Raw genomic sequence first — 18,269 nt, forward strand, 5'->3', positions numbered from 1 at the left:
TTACATTTATACAAAAGGGAACATTTGAATTCACAAATATGTCTCTATTAGTACAAATCACTGCACATTCATTTCATTTGGAATTTCAGAGACACAAGTTGAAAGGCATTTGTGTGTGGATTGTAAGAAGCATGAATGACATTTATCGAATTGATGGATAAGTGTTTATACATTTGTGAATAATTGTGATACTATATTCATCCCATATTAAAAATCCATCATTATTTCTATAATTAAATTCTGTAATAGTTAATCAATTTCCGTGCCTCAACAATGTTACAAACAACTTCTATGTTTGTTAGTATTTCCATATTATTTTCATGTTGAGAAGACAAACTCTGGATATATTTGCAAAGTCGTCAGCACCTTTGGACTGGACAGCTCCCGTAACGAAGCACTAAAGTTCTACTTTATAGCAAGCGATCTACGTGCTGGTTTGGGAAATAGGCGTTACTCCATTGTAAAATAAAGAGCGATGTAAGTTAAGATGATCGTTAAAGCTGAAGTTACAATGTTATTGGGAAACCCAGCCCTTGTCTGTTTTCATTTGTGTGTTGCAAATTTACAGACAATGCAAATTAAAAATGTAAGTTTGAAGTTTTTTTTTAAAATAAACATTTACATATAGTTATGTGTGTAACTGACATGAAGTTTTAAGCATTGTCATCAGTGTCCTGCTGTGTGACACTTTATCTATTTTAAACCATATTTTATAATCTTGTATTGCTATAAATAAATACAATACATATATTATTGCTATAAATGCTATAAATATTGCTATAAATACATATATTATTATTATACTTGTTGTTTCCGCAACCTCATATTAACTAAGACAATAGTTTTATTTGCACTTCTAGAAAAAAGTTGAAAGGTGATTAAGATCTTTAAAAACTTTGAAGAAATGCTGACTTGAAAGTACAAGGGAAAGTGTGTATTTTAGGTGCTGTGACGTACATTTTAACCTAACATCTGTATGTTGGACAAAAATTTTCGGACATGTTATTTGTCTGATCTATAAAGTACTTATTAGTGGTTTCTCTAAAAAAATTCACAAATCACATTTGCAGTGATTCTATATGTTTACAAATGTATGAAAATTTCTGCACTGGTGGAGCCCGTTGTCATGACTAGCATTCAATAGAAATGTATTTTTTTTTTTTCTACACAAAAATTTGAAATTTAGCCAGAAAATGAAATCAATGAGCCATTGTGTTATGGTGTGGTGTGTTGCGGGCCTGGATTGGTGGGCCGCTCTGGGCCAGAAAGTCCAGGGACACTTTTTAGTCCCAGTCCGCCCCTGCATGTGGAAGAACGTTCAACAGTGGTCTGGGAATTATTGGTCCCTGGAGAGCATATATCCTCTCTCTCTCTCTCTCTCTCTCTCTCTCTCTCTCTCTCTCTCTCTCAGTCCTGTCAAACACAAACGGCAGCTTTAGTGCTCTCTGACCGCTCACTTCAGATATGGGGCGGCTCAAGACACAAGTATTGATCATCTTCTGCTTATTATTTGTTTGCTACGGGGCGGAAAAATTCAAAAATAGAGGTCTGCGCCAGAAGGATGTCGATTACATGGAGAAAGTATGATATTATTTATTTTACTTATTTGTTTCTAAAATATTAACCTTAAAGGACAAGACAGCTTGAATGCAATTTTGAGTGTAATAGTGTATCTAACCAATTTATACCCAGAGTAAAGTTTTGTTGCTAGAGATTGCTCTTTTAAAGAGCAGGAGACTAAAGGATTGCAGGAGATTTGTTGAGAAAGGTTTACTGTAAAAAAATTTTTTTTAATTTAATATAATAATTATTATAATTATTAGATTATCATTTCTGTCTATGAGAAATAATTAAGACATTACAGATATCTTGATAATCTTTCATGTTTGCCCTTATATTCCTCTGGAGGAATAATTGTTGAGCGTATAGAGATATAAAATTACTGTGGATGGCATAGCTCAGATAGATGGGTCTCTGAAGAATTTGTTGAGAAATGTTTGAGTTTATTTTGAAATCTCTTTCTATTCATTGCAGACTTTGGTCTCTTGGCATATCTGAGCACAGTTTTAGACATTGTTGATATCCTATGTGAAACTCTAAAGGAGATGTGTGAGAACACTTGAAATCTGTTTAACTTTTGAAACATCTGAGAAGCAGGAGACATCAGCAAAATCTTCATCTGTTCTCCATTTAGTCTCTGATGTATTGGAGAAACAATTGCGATATTAAAGAGATGGGAAGGCTTATCTTTCCATGCAAAAGTTCTAGAAGCTCTTGGTTTTATTGACCAGACATTACTTTAACAACATCTTTCATATTGTTTAAATCTTCAGATTTAGTTTTATAAAGTATATTCGTGAATGTAAAAATAATTGCCTGCTTCAGACAAGCCTTAAACTGTATCCTTTATTGGGTTAGGGTCATAAATGGTTTAAGCAAAAAATTATTTTCTTGCGTTGGATTTTTTTAATAAGAAGATTTTTGGTGGTTATCAGCATATTAGTTTGCATGTAAATGCGATCAGTGTAGCACACTGCTGTTTTTACAGCATAATGTAAACTTTATTATTTTTTAAACATAGTAGGCAATATACACTGTATACTCTGCAATCTGCGTAAGCAGAACGCTTTTGTCTATAAGTCATCAAAGTCAATTGAATTTACAGCTGGTAGCTGTTAAAAATTCCATTGCTCATTTCATGCCTTGATTGCTTTAAAGTCTCCTGAGGTCCATTCAAAGACAAATTTGATATTCATCTTTTGCATAATTTTATTCAACAATTTTGCCAGTGGAACAATCTACACTTTGTAAGCAAGTAATTTTAAAGTTTACCTTTGAATAGTCCAGACATTATCATCGAATCATGTTTATGCCAATCCTCAAGCTAAAACAAAACATTACAAGTAATTTATTCTACCACATTGTGGAGATTGATAACTTCATTTCTAAGACCTGAAACATACTCTACGCAAGTATGTGAACACAAATGCTTTAAGCTCCGCAAGCAAGATTTCGTGCATAGTTGCGTTGCAAAATATGTCAGACTGTATGCGTTGCATTCTCAGCATTGCCACTAGAGTGGGCATTAGTGTAAACGTCTCTGGCTACACATGTAATCTCGGTTCCCTGAGATGAAGGAAACGAGACATCGCAGTGAAACGCTTTGGGAATTCCTTCTCCGACAACCTAGTTGAAGCCCTTGTATAATAACACCAATCTTATGATTGGCAATGTTGTTTGAGCCCCGCCCTTTTAGGCACGCATTTGCCCTATATAAGCAGGTGAGTTTTGCAATGTCTCATTCCCTTCATCTCAGGGAACCGAGGTTACATTTGTAACCGGAAACATTCCCTATCGATTCAGTTCACTCGACATTGTTGTGAAATGCGTTGGGGAATGGAGTCCCATCATGCCGCACTACATAACGTCATACCCTAATATGCACCAGGGTATAAACACTTAGAAGAATATGTATATGAGGCATGGGGCCCATCGGGTGGTGACTTATTATAATATGTCTTCAAGTGTGTATGAATATGAATAACCCCAAATGGTGAAAACTATATGGGAAGTTAATCTGAGGATCTATATGAGTCATATAATAAACTCAGTATAATTTAACCCCTTCAAAACCAGAGGTAGGGAAGGATGTTCTATTCTTATTGGAAGTGCTTGTGACTTCTAGTGGGAGTAAATTGGATAGCAGCCTACACAGGCGGCTGTATCAAAATTATAACAGGTAGCCTGCCCTTAATAAGGAGCTTGGGCTCACCCACTGGGTGTCGGAATAGTAAGCTCTCTAGACAGAGAGGACTCACGAAGCGATGGACGCAACATCTATGTTATAAAACCTCGTGAACATGTTCTGCGAAGACCATCCTGCAACAAAGCATATATCACATCAGCGATCCATTGAGAGAGAGCCTTTGGTTGGAAACGGACATGCCTTTTGTGCATCATCCATAACAAACAAAGAGCTGATCTGACAGTCTAAACTGGCGGGTGCATTCCACATACGTGTGCAGTGCCCACATGGGGCATAATAAATGTGCTAACTGCTCCTCATCCGAATTAGACAGTGGGGAAGAGAAAGCTTGTAGGTGGACTATCTGAGCCCTAAAGGGCGTGGAAAGCACATAGCCTTTTTTGGGTTTGATGGTGGTTTTCAAAAGCCCCTGTCCGAATTCCAGATATGAACTGTCATCCGACAGCGCCTGTATATCAACAACCCGTTTGACTGAGGCCAGAGCCAACAGCAGTGCAGTCTTTAGAGACAGCACATGCAACTCAACTCAGTGGTTCGAACGGGGTGCTCGTGAGCACCCTCAGCACCAGATTTAAGTCTGGTTCAAGCGCCTCGCTCCCCTAAGGAACTTTATGATCAGATCATGTCTGCCTATAGAGGAGCCAGCCTCTGGGGCATGAAATGCAGATATGGTCGCTACATAAACTTTAAGTATTGATGGAGTAAGACCTGCATCCAACCGCTCTTGAAGGAATGTAAGGATCTCCGTGATGGAGCAATTCACTGGGTCCTTGCTGCATGAAGGGCACCAATCCGCGAATGAGAAAATAGCGTCTGTAAAACTCTTTGTGAGTTTGGCAGTCTGGAACAATCTCTATCGCATCTTTCGCAAGGAGATTGTGAATTTCTGACCGTAAAAGCAGCGCGTCTCATGACTGAACCGTGGACGGTATAATGCCATTGGATCAGGCGACCGGCACACAAGTCTGACACACCCGTGAGAGATCGCCACGCATCTGCGTGGTGAGACAGTGGGTGCATCAATCCGCTCTATTAGGGAAGTGGTTGAGCATAGTGTGTGGGGTGTGAGAAACGTGAAGAGAAATTGAACCCTCTTTTTGAGAATGTATGAGCGTCTCGTGCAGTCGCAACAAGTGCTTTTCTTTTTTCATTTTTAATACATTATTTATTGACAAACAACACACATGAACAACATTTCCCGCTGTTCTTCTTGGCCCAGATCCAAAGAAAGCCCGGCACGGCACACATGCTGTTCGCATGTGTGCCGTGCCGGGCTTTCTTTGGATCTGGGCCAAGAAGAACAGCGGGCTCCAGGCTCCTCTTCACGGCATTGTGCCAGTCAGGAGCGCATCTGCTGCCCAGGTTTTTTTTCCTTCGGCGCAGGGTTTGCACTGAGGTGGGCAAGGCTTCCATTTGGCCACGGTTTACGTGGTCTCACTGACGGCTCAGTGCAGCATTTGACTGCTTTTGTGCCACGATGAAGCGTTCGGAAAAGGCTTCCATGGCATTTCCGAAGGGAGAAAGTGGTGTCGAGCAGGGTGGCTTTCTCAGCATCATGCATCTCCGTGAGCGTTAACCAGACATGCCGGTCCAAAACCACCAGATTACCCATCACTTTTCTGATGGCCTGCACGGTAACCTTAGTGGCTCGCAGCGCCAGATCTGTGGTGGTGCGGAGCTCTTTAACCACGTCAGGGTTTGGGACTTGCTCATCAACATCTTTGAGGAGCTTGCCCTGAAAGACTTGCCAGCCTGACCCGCCGCTGTATAAACTCTTCTAGCCAGTGTGGACATCAGTCGGCACGGCTTGGAAGGATGGGTGTTGCGGGATTTCCATCTGATAGCGGCAGAAGAACAGTGATGCAATTGCCTCTTCAATGGGGGAAGCTTAGCATATCCCTTTTCCTCAGCATGGTCCATCTTTGTGAGGACCACAGCTCCTCCAATCTGGACGCGAGACGAATAGGGACGAATAGAGCTCATCGTGGACTTCTGGGAAGAACGGTGCAGTTTTCCAGGCTGCAGCCTGCTGGCAGCATCCGGCCTGCAGGAACCACTTGTCCAGGTGAGACTTTATTGGTTCCTCTGGAGAGGACCACTCAAGACCGAGCTCCTCAACCGCCCATGTGAGGATGCGAAGAAGCTCTCTGTCAGTGGCCTGTGCGCACTCCTCACCCTTGCTCGAGGAGGGGCTGCAGCATCCTCCATGGACCATTTTCCCATGTCCGAAGCTGAAAGGGACACAGCATCATTATCACCATCAGACCCGCTGAATATGACAACACTATGCTCATCCATAGAGGGCCAGAGGTCGTTACGTGTGTACTGCACTGGCGAGGATGCTGCGTGGGATGATCGAGGAGCTTGTGGGGCTTGCGCCGGTGCAAAATCCTCCTCAGGTTCTCCCATCTCTACCTGGCGGTCCCACCGTGCTTCCTCATGTGGTCCCTCAAGACTTAACACAGAGGAAGCAGTCGGGAGGGTGCAGGAGGTGAAATCGTCCCTCAGAATGAGGGCGACCCTAGAGCAGACCGTCTTGAGACTCGTCCTAACAGTGAGGGCAGTCTGTCCCCATGAGAGCTGCTTCAGTGTGGGTGCAGGCAGTGAACGCATCTCTCATGTTAATCTGACAGAGCGATGTATCGCTCACAGGAACACTTGCGATACGACATCTTTAAAAAGACACGTACACACCAGCGGCTCTTTATATGAGTGTTTTATGTCACTTGGACGGAATATTATATTAGATATATATCAAAGGATACAGCTCCTGCCGGAATGCTGCAGGAAGCTGGTAGATGTCTTGCTGAGGTGAAGAACCTGATGCCGGCGGAGAGGCGGAGAAACTCTTCGCCGGAACACTGGAGGGGGCAGGTGAATCTTTCGCTGCAGGTGCTGAGAGTCAAGTGAAGAATGTCCTGATGTGTTTGCAGGGAAATCCCGTCTACTGGAAGGTGTTCGTCGATGGCGAAGTGAGGGCTGATTAAGACGAGATGATTGTCGTAGTCAAGAAGAGACAATGTCGGTCTTGAAGGAAGAAAATTCTGAAGAAATGGTGATTGAGCGCCCACTTATATAGGGCAAATTTTCAACGCTAACTTATAAACCTTTAGAAGCAGAGCCACGGTGAGCTACAAGGTTGTTCATCGATGGTATTATGCTTCCGTTGAAGCCATCTGTCTGTGTTACAACTTCATTGTTTAAAAATCGGGTTTGATAGTGGAATTCATGGTAAACAACTACATTACCCATGGTCCAGTAGAGACAGCTTCACCAATCAGAGAACTGCATTCAGTGAAGCCCCTGAAACGTGCCTTAGAGCGACTGCCCACTCCCATGACGCACTTTGAATGATGTAATCAAGTTGGTGTCTCTTCACCCTTAAACTACTATCAATTTGTACGTATCGGAATATTTTGCAATAAACGTAAAATATATTGTTTCTATACTTGTAATCAACAACTTAAAATCAATAGTTTTATCCTGTACAGTATATTCCCATCATTTTTTATTCAATAACATAATTTGTAATGCTTCATGGGATTGTAGTCCGGCCCTCATGAAAGACAGTAAGTACACAGTCCTGTACCTTTGTCTTTTTGTCTGATTTTCAAATACCTTTTTCCCTCAAAACAAAGTTTGTGAGGTTGTGATTTACCTCAGAGCTGGCTGGTTTGGTTCATGGCTTACAATGCTTTCATGAAGGATTTTATGAAAAGTGAATGGAAGAAATGAAAGGGGGAAATACTTTAGTAGAAAACAGACGGCTGAATAAGTGTACGGGCACTGTTGCGCTCTATAATGAATATTCCTACCATCGGAGCTATTCAAGCTTGAAGTACCACCTGTTTTCTCCAGGGGGCAGTAAGCGAAACTCCAGCTGTTTAGGCAACACCAATCTTTTACAAAGAACAACAGCACTCACAGAGTCTCATTCTTGTATATTTTAATCTGAATTATATGTTATCAGCAGTTATAAGAATACTCAAACCAGCTCATCTCGCACCAACAATCATGCCACGGTCCAAATCACTGAGATAATTTTTTTCCCCCATTCAGATGGTTGATGTGGACATTAACTGAAGCTTCTGACCCGTATCTGCATGATTTTATGCACTGCACTGCTGCCACATGATTGGCTAATTAGATAATCGCATGGATGTGAGTTGGTTCCAGACGGGCTGGTTTGAGTATTTCAGTAATTGCTGATCTCCTGGGATTTTCACACACAACAATCTATAGAATTTACTCAGAATGGTGCCAAAAACAAAACATCCAGTGAGTGGCAGTTCTGCGGATGGAAATGACATGTTGATGAGAGAGGTCAACAGAGAATGACCAGACTGGTTCTAACTGACAAAGCCTACGGTAACTCAGATAACCTCTCTGTACAATTGTGGTGAGAAGAATATAATCTCAGAATGCTATTCTGAGAGGCGGGTTGGCGCTGTTTTGGCGGCACGAGAGGGATCTACACAATAATAGGCAGGTTGTTTTAATGTTGTGGCTGATCGGTGTAAGTGCTGTCCAATATATATTTAAAAAAAAAAAAAAAACATTTTGCCCCAAATACAGACAAACAGATGATACTGTTATCATGTTGATGATTAAAGAAGTCAATGATTAGAAACCAGATGCAGAGTTTAATAATAAACACAGCACAACAAAAAACAAGAGCAGGAACCTAGAGACATGAATCAAGCAAACTGTGACTAAATGAATACATTACACAAACAAAGCTTGACAAGGGTACATGGGGAAACACTGGGGTAGACTACTGGGGAAACGAGACAAAGCAATCACAAAGAAACAGAGAAACAGAGACTAGACAAGAGCTCAAAACTATACCTCAAAATAAAAGTCCAACTTGATAGAACAACCCCTGCTGGCCGCTAGGGAAGTCCTATTATTACAGAGCCCCCCCCCCCTTTAATGGGCGGCTCCTGATACCCAAACAGAAGAACTTTAAAGACCATGGTGGGAGGGTGGTGGTGGAGAAGAGGGAAACCACAAAGGGTTGGGAAAGGGCAGTGCCGGCAGATGGCCGGGAGGCCAGAGTGGAGTCAACGGATGGCCGGGAAGCCAGGATGGAGCTGACAGGTGACTAGGAGACCAGGGCGGACCAGGTGAGGTAGCAGGAGATCACCTGGGATGCGGTGGACAGCCTAGAGACCAGGACGGACCAGGCGAGTCAGCAGGAGAAAACGAGGACAACAGGGGACTCTGGCAGGGTCAAGGCAATCTTTGGCAGGGTCAAAAGGGTAGAACCTCTGGGGACACAGAGTTCAAGGAGGCCAGGGACACAGAGGGGTCAGAGGTCAGTGCAGCTGGGGACGCAGAGGGCTCAGTGGTCAAGGCAGCTGGGGACACAAAGGTCAAGGCAGCTGGAGATGCAGAGGGCTCAGTGGTCAAGGCAGCTGGGGATGCCGAGATCAAGGCAGTTGGAGAAGCAGAGGGCTCAGAGGTCAAGGCAGTTGGGGACACAGAGGTCTCAGTGGTCAAGGCAGCTAGGGATGCAGGAGTCAAGGCAGCTTGGGATGCTGAGGGCTCAGTGCTCAAGGCAGCTGGGGATGCAGAGGACTCAGTGGTCAAGGCAGCTAAGGATGCAGAGGGTCTTACCAACAGGACCATTGAAGCTAGGACCAGTGGGGTTGAGACCTTCGAGGATGGGACCACTGTAGCTGGGACCCCCGAGGAAGCGAACACAGATGATGGGACCAACTGGACCACCAAAGCTGGGACCACCGAGGTTGCGACCACTGAGGATGGGACCACCGGGACCACAGAAGCTGGGACCAGCGGAGTTGAGACCACGAGGACGGGACCACTGGGTCCACCGAAGTTGGGACCATTGGGGTTGAGACCTCCGAGGTTGGGACTCCTCTGTTCCTCCTCCTCCTCCTCTTGACACTTGCCACCTCCATCGAGTGAGCATTGGATGCCGCAGGGGAGTTACTGGTCATGTCAGATGGTCATTCAACAGTTTAGGCTGGTTTAAGTGTTTTTTTTTTATAGTATAAACGGTGACTGACTTATCACTGTTGTGAGAAAAAAACTAAAAACACAACAGCTATATTGTCATAGGAATATAAATATCTTTAAAAATTATAGAAATTAAATATTATGTAAAATACTGTCCCTACAGTTTTGTTTTTTGAGTTTAATCTGGAAGGCGTATTTTTTAGGCTGTTCCATCATCTGCAATACGTCTCTAAGACATTTTCACTTAGATGTCAATAAGACATTCAGCAGATGTCTTTGAGATGTTTATGATTAAGAACATTTGTAAATCTAATCTTTTAAAGATGTTTCTCAGATGTTAATTACATTTTCTCAATTCACCCACCATAAGTAGGTGTGGCAAAAAAGTTAATTTTAGACCCTATTTGTAGGACACTGAGGTGTGTTCTGTTAATAAAAGGCACATTGAAGAACACTGAAGACTGTGAGCTGTGCCACAGCTCTGCGAGCTTATAAATATGAATATATTTTACTTCCTGGCTTGCCTCTGGCCTGTATCAGGAAGATGTATTACCTATTTAAGGGTCCTTATTTCCATAGCTCTCTGCTCACAGGCATGTTGATTAGAGTCTGCATTACTCTTGCAGAAGAAACTCGGGTGACAGCAGCGCTACTTTATGCTAAAAACCAGACCTCCTGCGCTGCCTTTTATTGTTTGCACAGAAAAGGTTGGGTTGTTGTGATGGGATGGCATTGCTGCCTATTCGATTCTGGACATTTGGAAGCATGTGAATATTGAGGAGCAAGTGTTTAGTGTATCATTGCCTCGCTAATGCCTACACATTTGCACAAAACTAGCTATTTATGCATATTTTCTGCAGGATCGGAGAGGCCGCTGGTTGTTCCACCTGGCATTTTGGCTCAGTTTCTTGCCCATCGGTGCACTGGCATAACTTTATACTGAGCTCATTGAAATGCATTTTTGATCACTCTTCCTGCATGATTATTGAGCTATTTTTTAGACATGGCGTGAGCTCAACTCACACTTTCGTCATATTTGGAATGTTTTATTAGCGGTGCTTGCTAAGCAATTTTCGTCTTTCAGAGGATGAAACTGGTGAAAAATCATTAGAATTACATTGATGAGTGACCCGAACCATACAGTATCTGGAGACCAGAATATACCTTTTAGGCCAGCTCTACTCAACAGGAAGCCCGCGGGCCGCATGCTGCCCTTGAGCGATCTTTTGCGGCCGCGTTATGATATCATCAGAAATATATTTATCAGCAGCCTATCAAATATGTATGAATTGTGAGGTATTCATTTTCATGAGGATTTATGCTAGTTATCTACATTGCTGAATCATGTGAGGGAATTCGACTGCAAGACATGTTACAATTTTATATATATATATATATATATACTATCAAAGCATGGCTGATGTTATGAGAGCGGCGGTCAGTCTGCATGCGCGCTCATACACTGTACATGTGCGCTCACGCGCAGTCTGTCAATCAAACATGCACGCCATCGCAATCTCACTTGAGAGTTACTCAAGACGGCGTGAATCGGTAAAGGGGGCAAACAAATCTTTGTGACTTCGATGAAGGACCTTTGGCGCTAATAATGGATATATCGCTCTTGTTTTTTAACACATCTCTGGTGTATGTGATGTTGAACTCTCATGGTGTTTGTCAGTTGACAATCACAGTGACAACAGCACTGATCTATATCAGGAAATTGAGCTGTTACACCCCTTATGTTTAAAATAATTACTAAAAGGATAGTTCACCCAAAAATAAAATGATCTCATCATTTCTTCATGCCATCACAGATGTGTATGACTTCTGCAGAACACAAATAACGATTTTTAGAAGAATGTTTAAGCTCTGTTGGCCCATACACAGCAAGTGAATGGTTGTCAGAACTTGGAAGCACCAAAAAGCACATGAAGGCAGCATAAAAATAATCCATAAGACTCCAGTGGTTAAATCTACAGTATGTATGTCTTCAGAAGTGATATAATAGGTGTGGATGAGAAACGGATACATATTTAAGTCCTTTTTTTACTATAAATCTCCACTTTTGCATCTGTAAGTCACATGTGGCACCTGTTTAGTTTCACTTTCACATCTGAAAGTGAAAGTGGAGATTTATAGTAAAAAAAGCCAAGGACTTAAATATTGATCTGAGCTGATACATTTTTTTCTTAAAAATATAATTTGTCTTCAGAAGAAAGACAAACTCCTAAAAAACTCAAATTTGTAGGTGAACTATCCCGCTAATTAATATACAATATCATGAAAATTAAGAGTGTGGCCCTCGGGGGTACAGGGATCCAGCTTTACAGCCCCTGACATTTCCGAAGTTGAGTAGCCCACTGAAGACCACTGATGTTAAAGTGTTCTAATCTGAAACCTGTTCTAAAATCTTTTTTTTTTTTTAAAGAGATTTTGCCTTCTTGCCTTCCAAAATACTGTCATGTATTATCAACAGTGTATAAATACTGTTCTGTTAGAGAATTACTTGGAGCGTCTACTTGTATAACAATAATCCAAATCAAGGAAATTTAAATTATGCTTGTGTTGGTTTCCTATACTGAGTTGGTGGTATCATTGAATGCCCTGTCTCCATTTAAGTCATTTCAAGAAATACATAATGAATCACATTAATAGTGACCAATAGTGACACTCAATCCAATTCAATTTCCAAAAGTAATAAAATGCATAAATGGCTTGAACTGTACAAGTTTAATTGTCATACCCATATGATGGTGTTTACATCAGTAACTAGAACACTCTGTATAGCTCATTCCAGAAGGATTACACTAACAGTATCTTCTAGAGTTGTATGAGATTTTTAAAACCTCTTACGACACTCATGACTACAAAATATTCTCCTTTAACACCACACCTGCACGTGTGCCAGTATTCCACCTGTCTCCAAGGTCCTGCAGGCACTCCGGGAAAAGATGGAAATCCAGGTGTTAATGGAATTCCAGGCTCTCCGGGTGTCCCTGGTCGGGATGGTGCGAAAGGGCAGAAGGGTGACTGTGTGACGGAGAAGTTTGAAGAGCCATGGAAACCCAATTACAAGCAGTGCGCCTGGAACTCCCTCAACTATGGCATTGACCTGGGGAAAATTACTGTAAGAGGCCACATTGTTGTGATTTTTATCTCTAGTATCACTAAAGTACCATGATGCTTTTGTGGTACTATATTAACATATTTTTGGACATATTCTATGGTAATACCATGGTATTTTCTGAAATACCTACCTTGTAAATTCCAAGGTTGTACAAAATTCAGAATATAAGAAGAACGGCTTTCATTGAATTCATGAGTTGGAGTTTGAATTCAATTGTCCATGCAAAACAGTACATTAAATTGGAAGTAGTGTTTGAATGGCAGGAAGAGGAATTTACTGAAGTGCAATTCAAAGAAATTCAGCACAGTGTCACACATACATTTTGTGACAAAACATAAATAATAACATCATAAATCTTGACTAATAGTGCCAATTTGTTCCCTGATATACAAAATTTATATTTTGCAAATGATTAGACATATTACAAATTTAATACGCTCATATCAAATCAAGTTTAATATAAAGCAATCTAAACATATTTTCATTTTGCTGTACAGCACCACAAAATATCTAACACAAATATTGACATTTTAATCTATTAAAAAAAATACGTTATTAAATATAATGAGTATATACTTATATATATATACACACACACAGTTGTGCTCAAAAGTTTGCATACCCTGGCAGAAATTGTGAAATTTTGGCATTGATTTTGAAAATATGACTGATCATTCAAAAAACTGCCACAACTGCCAGAAGAATTGTTCGGGATACAAAGAAAAACCCACAGGTAACCTCAGGAGAAATACAGGCTGCTCTGGAAAAAGACGGTGTGGTTGCTTCAAGGAGCACAATACTTGTTGACCCCTCTCCAAACATAGCGCTTATGGTTGTGAAATTAAGCTCTATTTTGGTCTCGTCACTCCAAATTACAGTGTGCCAGAAGCTGTGAGGCGTGTCAAGGTGTTGTCTGGCATATTGTAACCGGGTTTTTTGGGGCATTGGCGCAGTAAAGGCTTCTTTCTGGCAACTTGACCATGCAGCTCATTTTTGTTCAAGTATTGTCGTATTGTGCTCCTTGAAACAACCACACCGTCTTTTTCCAGAGCAGCCTGTATTTCTCCTGAGGTTACCTGTAGGTTTTTCTTTGTACCCAGAACAATTCTTCTGGCAGTTGTGGCTGAAAACTTTCTTGGTCTACCTGACCTTGGCTTGGTATCAAGAGATCCCCACAACAGTACTGACTGGCATTTTCAAGGCTTTGGATATCTTTTTATATCCCTTTCCATCTTTATAATGTTCCATTACCTTGTTACGCAGGTCTTTTGACAGTTCTTTTCTGCTCCCCATGGCTCAGTATCTAGCCTGCTCAGTGCATCCACGTGAGAGCTAACAAACTCACTGACTATTTATACACAGACACTAATTGCAATTTAAAAAGCCACAGGTGTGGGAAATTAACATTTAATTGCCATTTAAACCTGTGTGTGTCACCTTGTGTGTCTGTAACAAGGCCAAACATTCAAGGGTATGTAACCTTTAGATCAGGGCCATTTGGGTGATTTCTGTTACCATTATGATTTAAAAAGGAGCCAAACAACTGTTTCATGTGATCACTATCCTTAAATAAAAAACAGTTTTTTTGCATGATCAGACATATTTTCAAAATCAATGCCAAAATTTCACAATTTCTGCTAGGGTATGCAAACTTTTGAGCACAACTGTATATGTGTGTGTATATATATATATATATATATATATATATATATATATATATATATATATATATATATATATACACACACACACACACACACATACATATAAATATTTATAGATGGCATTTAAATTCAAATATTGATTATTACTTATCTAATGTACCTGGAAATCCCCCATATGTTGTGTGTATGATAACATATTTGTGGAAAAAAACAGCAGTTATATTAATATCTATAAATTTAACTCCATATTAATTTATTCAATTAATTCTCTTGTTTAATTCTAAGTGGTGCACAACCAAGATAAATAATATGGTACATGAATATGGATGGTGATCACTCAGTACCATGATTTATATTAAAGTATTATGTTAAAATCATCTGACAACATCACTTTACCACAGTACCTCGACAGTACTCTTTTAAAAGAGTATTTATTGTTTTATTCTTCTGTAGAAGAGGTGGTGTGACCAAGGCATCACATTTATCAGATTGTGTTGTGTTACTGTCCTCAGGAATGTACATTCACTAAGAAGCATGCAGACAGCTCTTTACGAGTGTTGTTCAGTGGATCTCTCAGGCTGAAGTGTAAGACAGCTTGTTGCCAGCGCTGGTACTTCACTTTTAATGGGGCAGAATGCACTGCTCCACTGCCAGTAGAGTCCATCATTTACCTGGATCAGGGCAGTCCAGAACTCAACTCCACCATTAACATACACAGAACCACATCAGGTAAGAAACAACTTGTTTACTCTGGATAAGTGACATCTGATCTGTAAGTCTGACAAGACTAGAGCTGTGTCCCAAATGACACACTTTACACTATGCACTTATAAAATATACTATGTACTCAGTCATGTAGTGTATGAATTTTCAAAGTGAAGTTTCATTCCAAATGGAACACTTAACAGTTTTTTACTACACGGAAGCATTTGCCGCTTAACAGCTGACGGAAGTGACGTTTCAAATGCACGTGATGTGTTGCAGCTAGCTTTAGCGTGTTAGCCAACCTCATTTCAACACTTGTATCTTAAACAACGTACATATTCACACAGCTTGGGTGATGGTAAAGCAATGATGTTTGGAGACATTTGGAGACATTTATCATATTATTTATGTTTATTATGGTCCAAAATGTTGGGCCATTTGCCGCAATGTCTGCTTTCAAATTCGGTGTATGAGTGTGGTGGCTCGTCTCGGTGGCGGAGCCATTACCCGCTTCCCCATCCAATAGTGGCGCTGACGAGGGAGGAAGTTGATCCGAGACCCGTGTGGACCTTTTTTCTTAAATTATGATGCCATATTTTAAAGCTTGTGACATTGTACATGCTGCTGCAACATTTCCTTAACCTCCTTGATCGGTCCTGTGTACTAACGATCTTCAGCTAAGTTCAGAATCCATCATGGTGGACAAAATTAATCGCAGGTGACCGTTTTAATCACGGGTTAAAAGTTTAATAAACTGCATTTCAAATTAAGTGGTGCTGTCAGAGAGCAAGAGTGAGACAAAGAGACCCAAGAGCAGAGGAACAGTTCAAAGGATTTATTAACAATAAATAATAACTTCCACTGTGCTGGCCAAGACTGAGGATCCCGGCACTGGCTGCAGTTGCTGGGAGGAGTATGAGGATGTGTGTGCACAATGGACAAATCTGTGAATAGTGTGTTCGTAGGCGAGTGTGTGCGATGTGGAAGTCAGAAGCAGATTCCTAGGAATCCTGCAAGACATGAGGTAGAGAAAATAACAAAACACACAGAACAAACCGACAAATTCACCGGAGCCGTGACAGGTGCCATACAACTCAAATTAAAATAAAACTTAGATCAACAAACCCTGGATTAGCTCTAAACTCTGCTTAATTTAATCCTTATTAGTGCAACCCACCCTTAGTCTCTTAACCATGATGCATCACAGCTCTTGTGCTACAAGGAAAGTCTCTTGTCTCTGAATGCTACAGATTGTTTTGTATGTATTAATTACAGCAGATAAGGGTATTTATAAATGTATAATTTACCCTCAGGGCACAATAAAGAAAGTCTGTTTATCTCTGTATTTCAAATAGTTTTTTTTTTAAATTATTATTATTACAGTATTATTGGTTCAAGATGGTCATGAGAGTAGAGTAGAATTTTGCAAAAGGCAAAGGTGGTTTGTTGGTTTTAGCTAGTCTTCAGTTTATCACTCAAAACCCCTCTAAAACCATCAAACCAGACCGGGCTGGAAGACCAGCTTAGGCTTTTGGCTAGTTTAACAAGTTTTCTCAACAGATGCGGCAAGAACATGATTGTTGACTGACTAACCCATTGTTGACTTGTTTTATTGGTCTTGTTTCAGTTGAAGGTTTATGTGAAGGTATTCGTAAAGGCTTGGTAGATGTTGCTATCTGGTTGGGTACCTGTGGCGACTATCCCCATGGCGACGCTTCCACTGGATGGAATTCTGTTTCCAGGATGATCATAGAAGAACTTCCTCTGAGCAGCTGAGTCCTTCACAATCTTCAAGAAACATCACGACTCCTCAACAAACACTTTAAATTAAAGGACTAGTACACCCAAAAAGAAAATTCTGTCATCATTTACTCATCCTCATGTGTTTTGAAAGCAGTATGCTGTTATTTTTTCTGTGGACAAAAGGAGTTATTAAGCTGCTCTTTTCAATAGAAGTTAATGGTAACTAGGGTTGTCAAGCAAGATTTTCATTGAATAATGACTTAAATTTCAGACTGCTCCTCATACAAAATGCATAGTAAAAAAAAATCCTGTTGTTTAAAAAAAAAAAAAAACTGGCAGCTGTGGTTGCCAGAATAATTATGTAAAAAATACAGTAAAAATGTAAACAACTTTACAGAACAACCTGTAATTTTTACAGTTTTAAACTGTTGTAATTTACATGACCACGCAGGCACTGTAAAAAAAAAAAAAAAGGTCATAAACTTGATATTAACCTTCTGAAACTGTATAAATCTGCTTGTTACTTTATAAGGTATTGTTAATCACCTTAAAAATTACAGAAGAGCGCATGATGACATGAAGTTCACCAATAGTGGCTATTCCAGGAGCAATGACCAATAACCATGTAGAGACAGTGCTCACTGTCACTCACACAAACACTAAACACCATCAGGGTAACACATGTGAAATTTAATGCAGTAAACATTAACTAAACTACATTAAATATAAAACAGAACACCCCAATGTACGTAATTGATATTAAAAGTAAGAAGAAACATAACTATTCCCATAAAATATAATGAAATATGATGGGTCATGCAGGGAATTATGGGAACGCCCGATTATTGTTTTTTACTGTAATTTTAACAATAATTTACTGTAAAGAAAAGTACATGTACTCTCTTGTAAAACAATGTAAATTTTTGCCATTAATTATACAGGAAAATCATACTTTTTACATCTAAAAATTGACAGTTAATACTCATTAATCAATTAAAAAAAAATTCTGTAGCATTTTTACAGTCTTTTACTGTTAAAATTACAGACTTTTTTTACAGTGTGTCATATGGTTTTGGACTTGGAATATGGCGTACAACTCTTATGGGCTTAATGGTTTTGGGTTTATGGTACTTTATTGTCATTTTTGGCAGCGGAGGCCCCCAAACACAACACATTTTGGATGTCTCCCTTATAATCAAAAACACCTTATTCAACTCATCAGCTCGTTAGTAGAGAGACCTGAAATGAGTGTGTCAGATAAAAAAGACATACAAAAGGTGTA

The 18,269-nt window shown here is 40.4% G+C and overlaps 1 protein-coding gene across 1 annotated transcript; it reads left to right on the top strand.

Moving 5' to 3' along the window:
* The first annotated feature begins 1,315 nt into the window (after positions 1 to 1,315).
* On the top strand, positions 1,316 to 17,332 carry LOC127453212 (collagen triple helix repeat-containing protein 1-like). Its single transcript, XM_051719457.1, has 4 exons — positions 1,316 to 1,581; positions 12,657 to 12,875; positions 15,052 to 15,268; positions 16,872 to 17,332. The coding sequence occupies exons 1-4, from the start codon at positions 1,465 to 1,467 to the stop codon at positions 17,018 to 17,020; spliced, it is 702 nt and encodes a 233-aa protein (XP_051575417.1). The 5' UTR covers positions 1,316 to 1,464; the 3' UTR covers positions 17,021 to 17,332.
* Positions 17,333 to 18,269: the final 937 nt, after the last annotated feature.

Source organism: Myxocyprinus asiaticus, chromosome 15, assembly GCF_019703515.2.
Source record: "Myxocyprinus asiaticus isolate MX2 ecotype Aquarium Trade chromosome 15, UBuf_Myxa_2, whole genome shotgun sequence".
NCBI lineage: Eukaryota > Metazoa > Chordata > Actinopteri > Cypriniformes > Catostomidae > Myxocyprinus > Myxocyprinus asiaticus.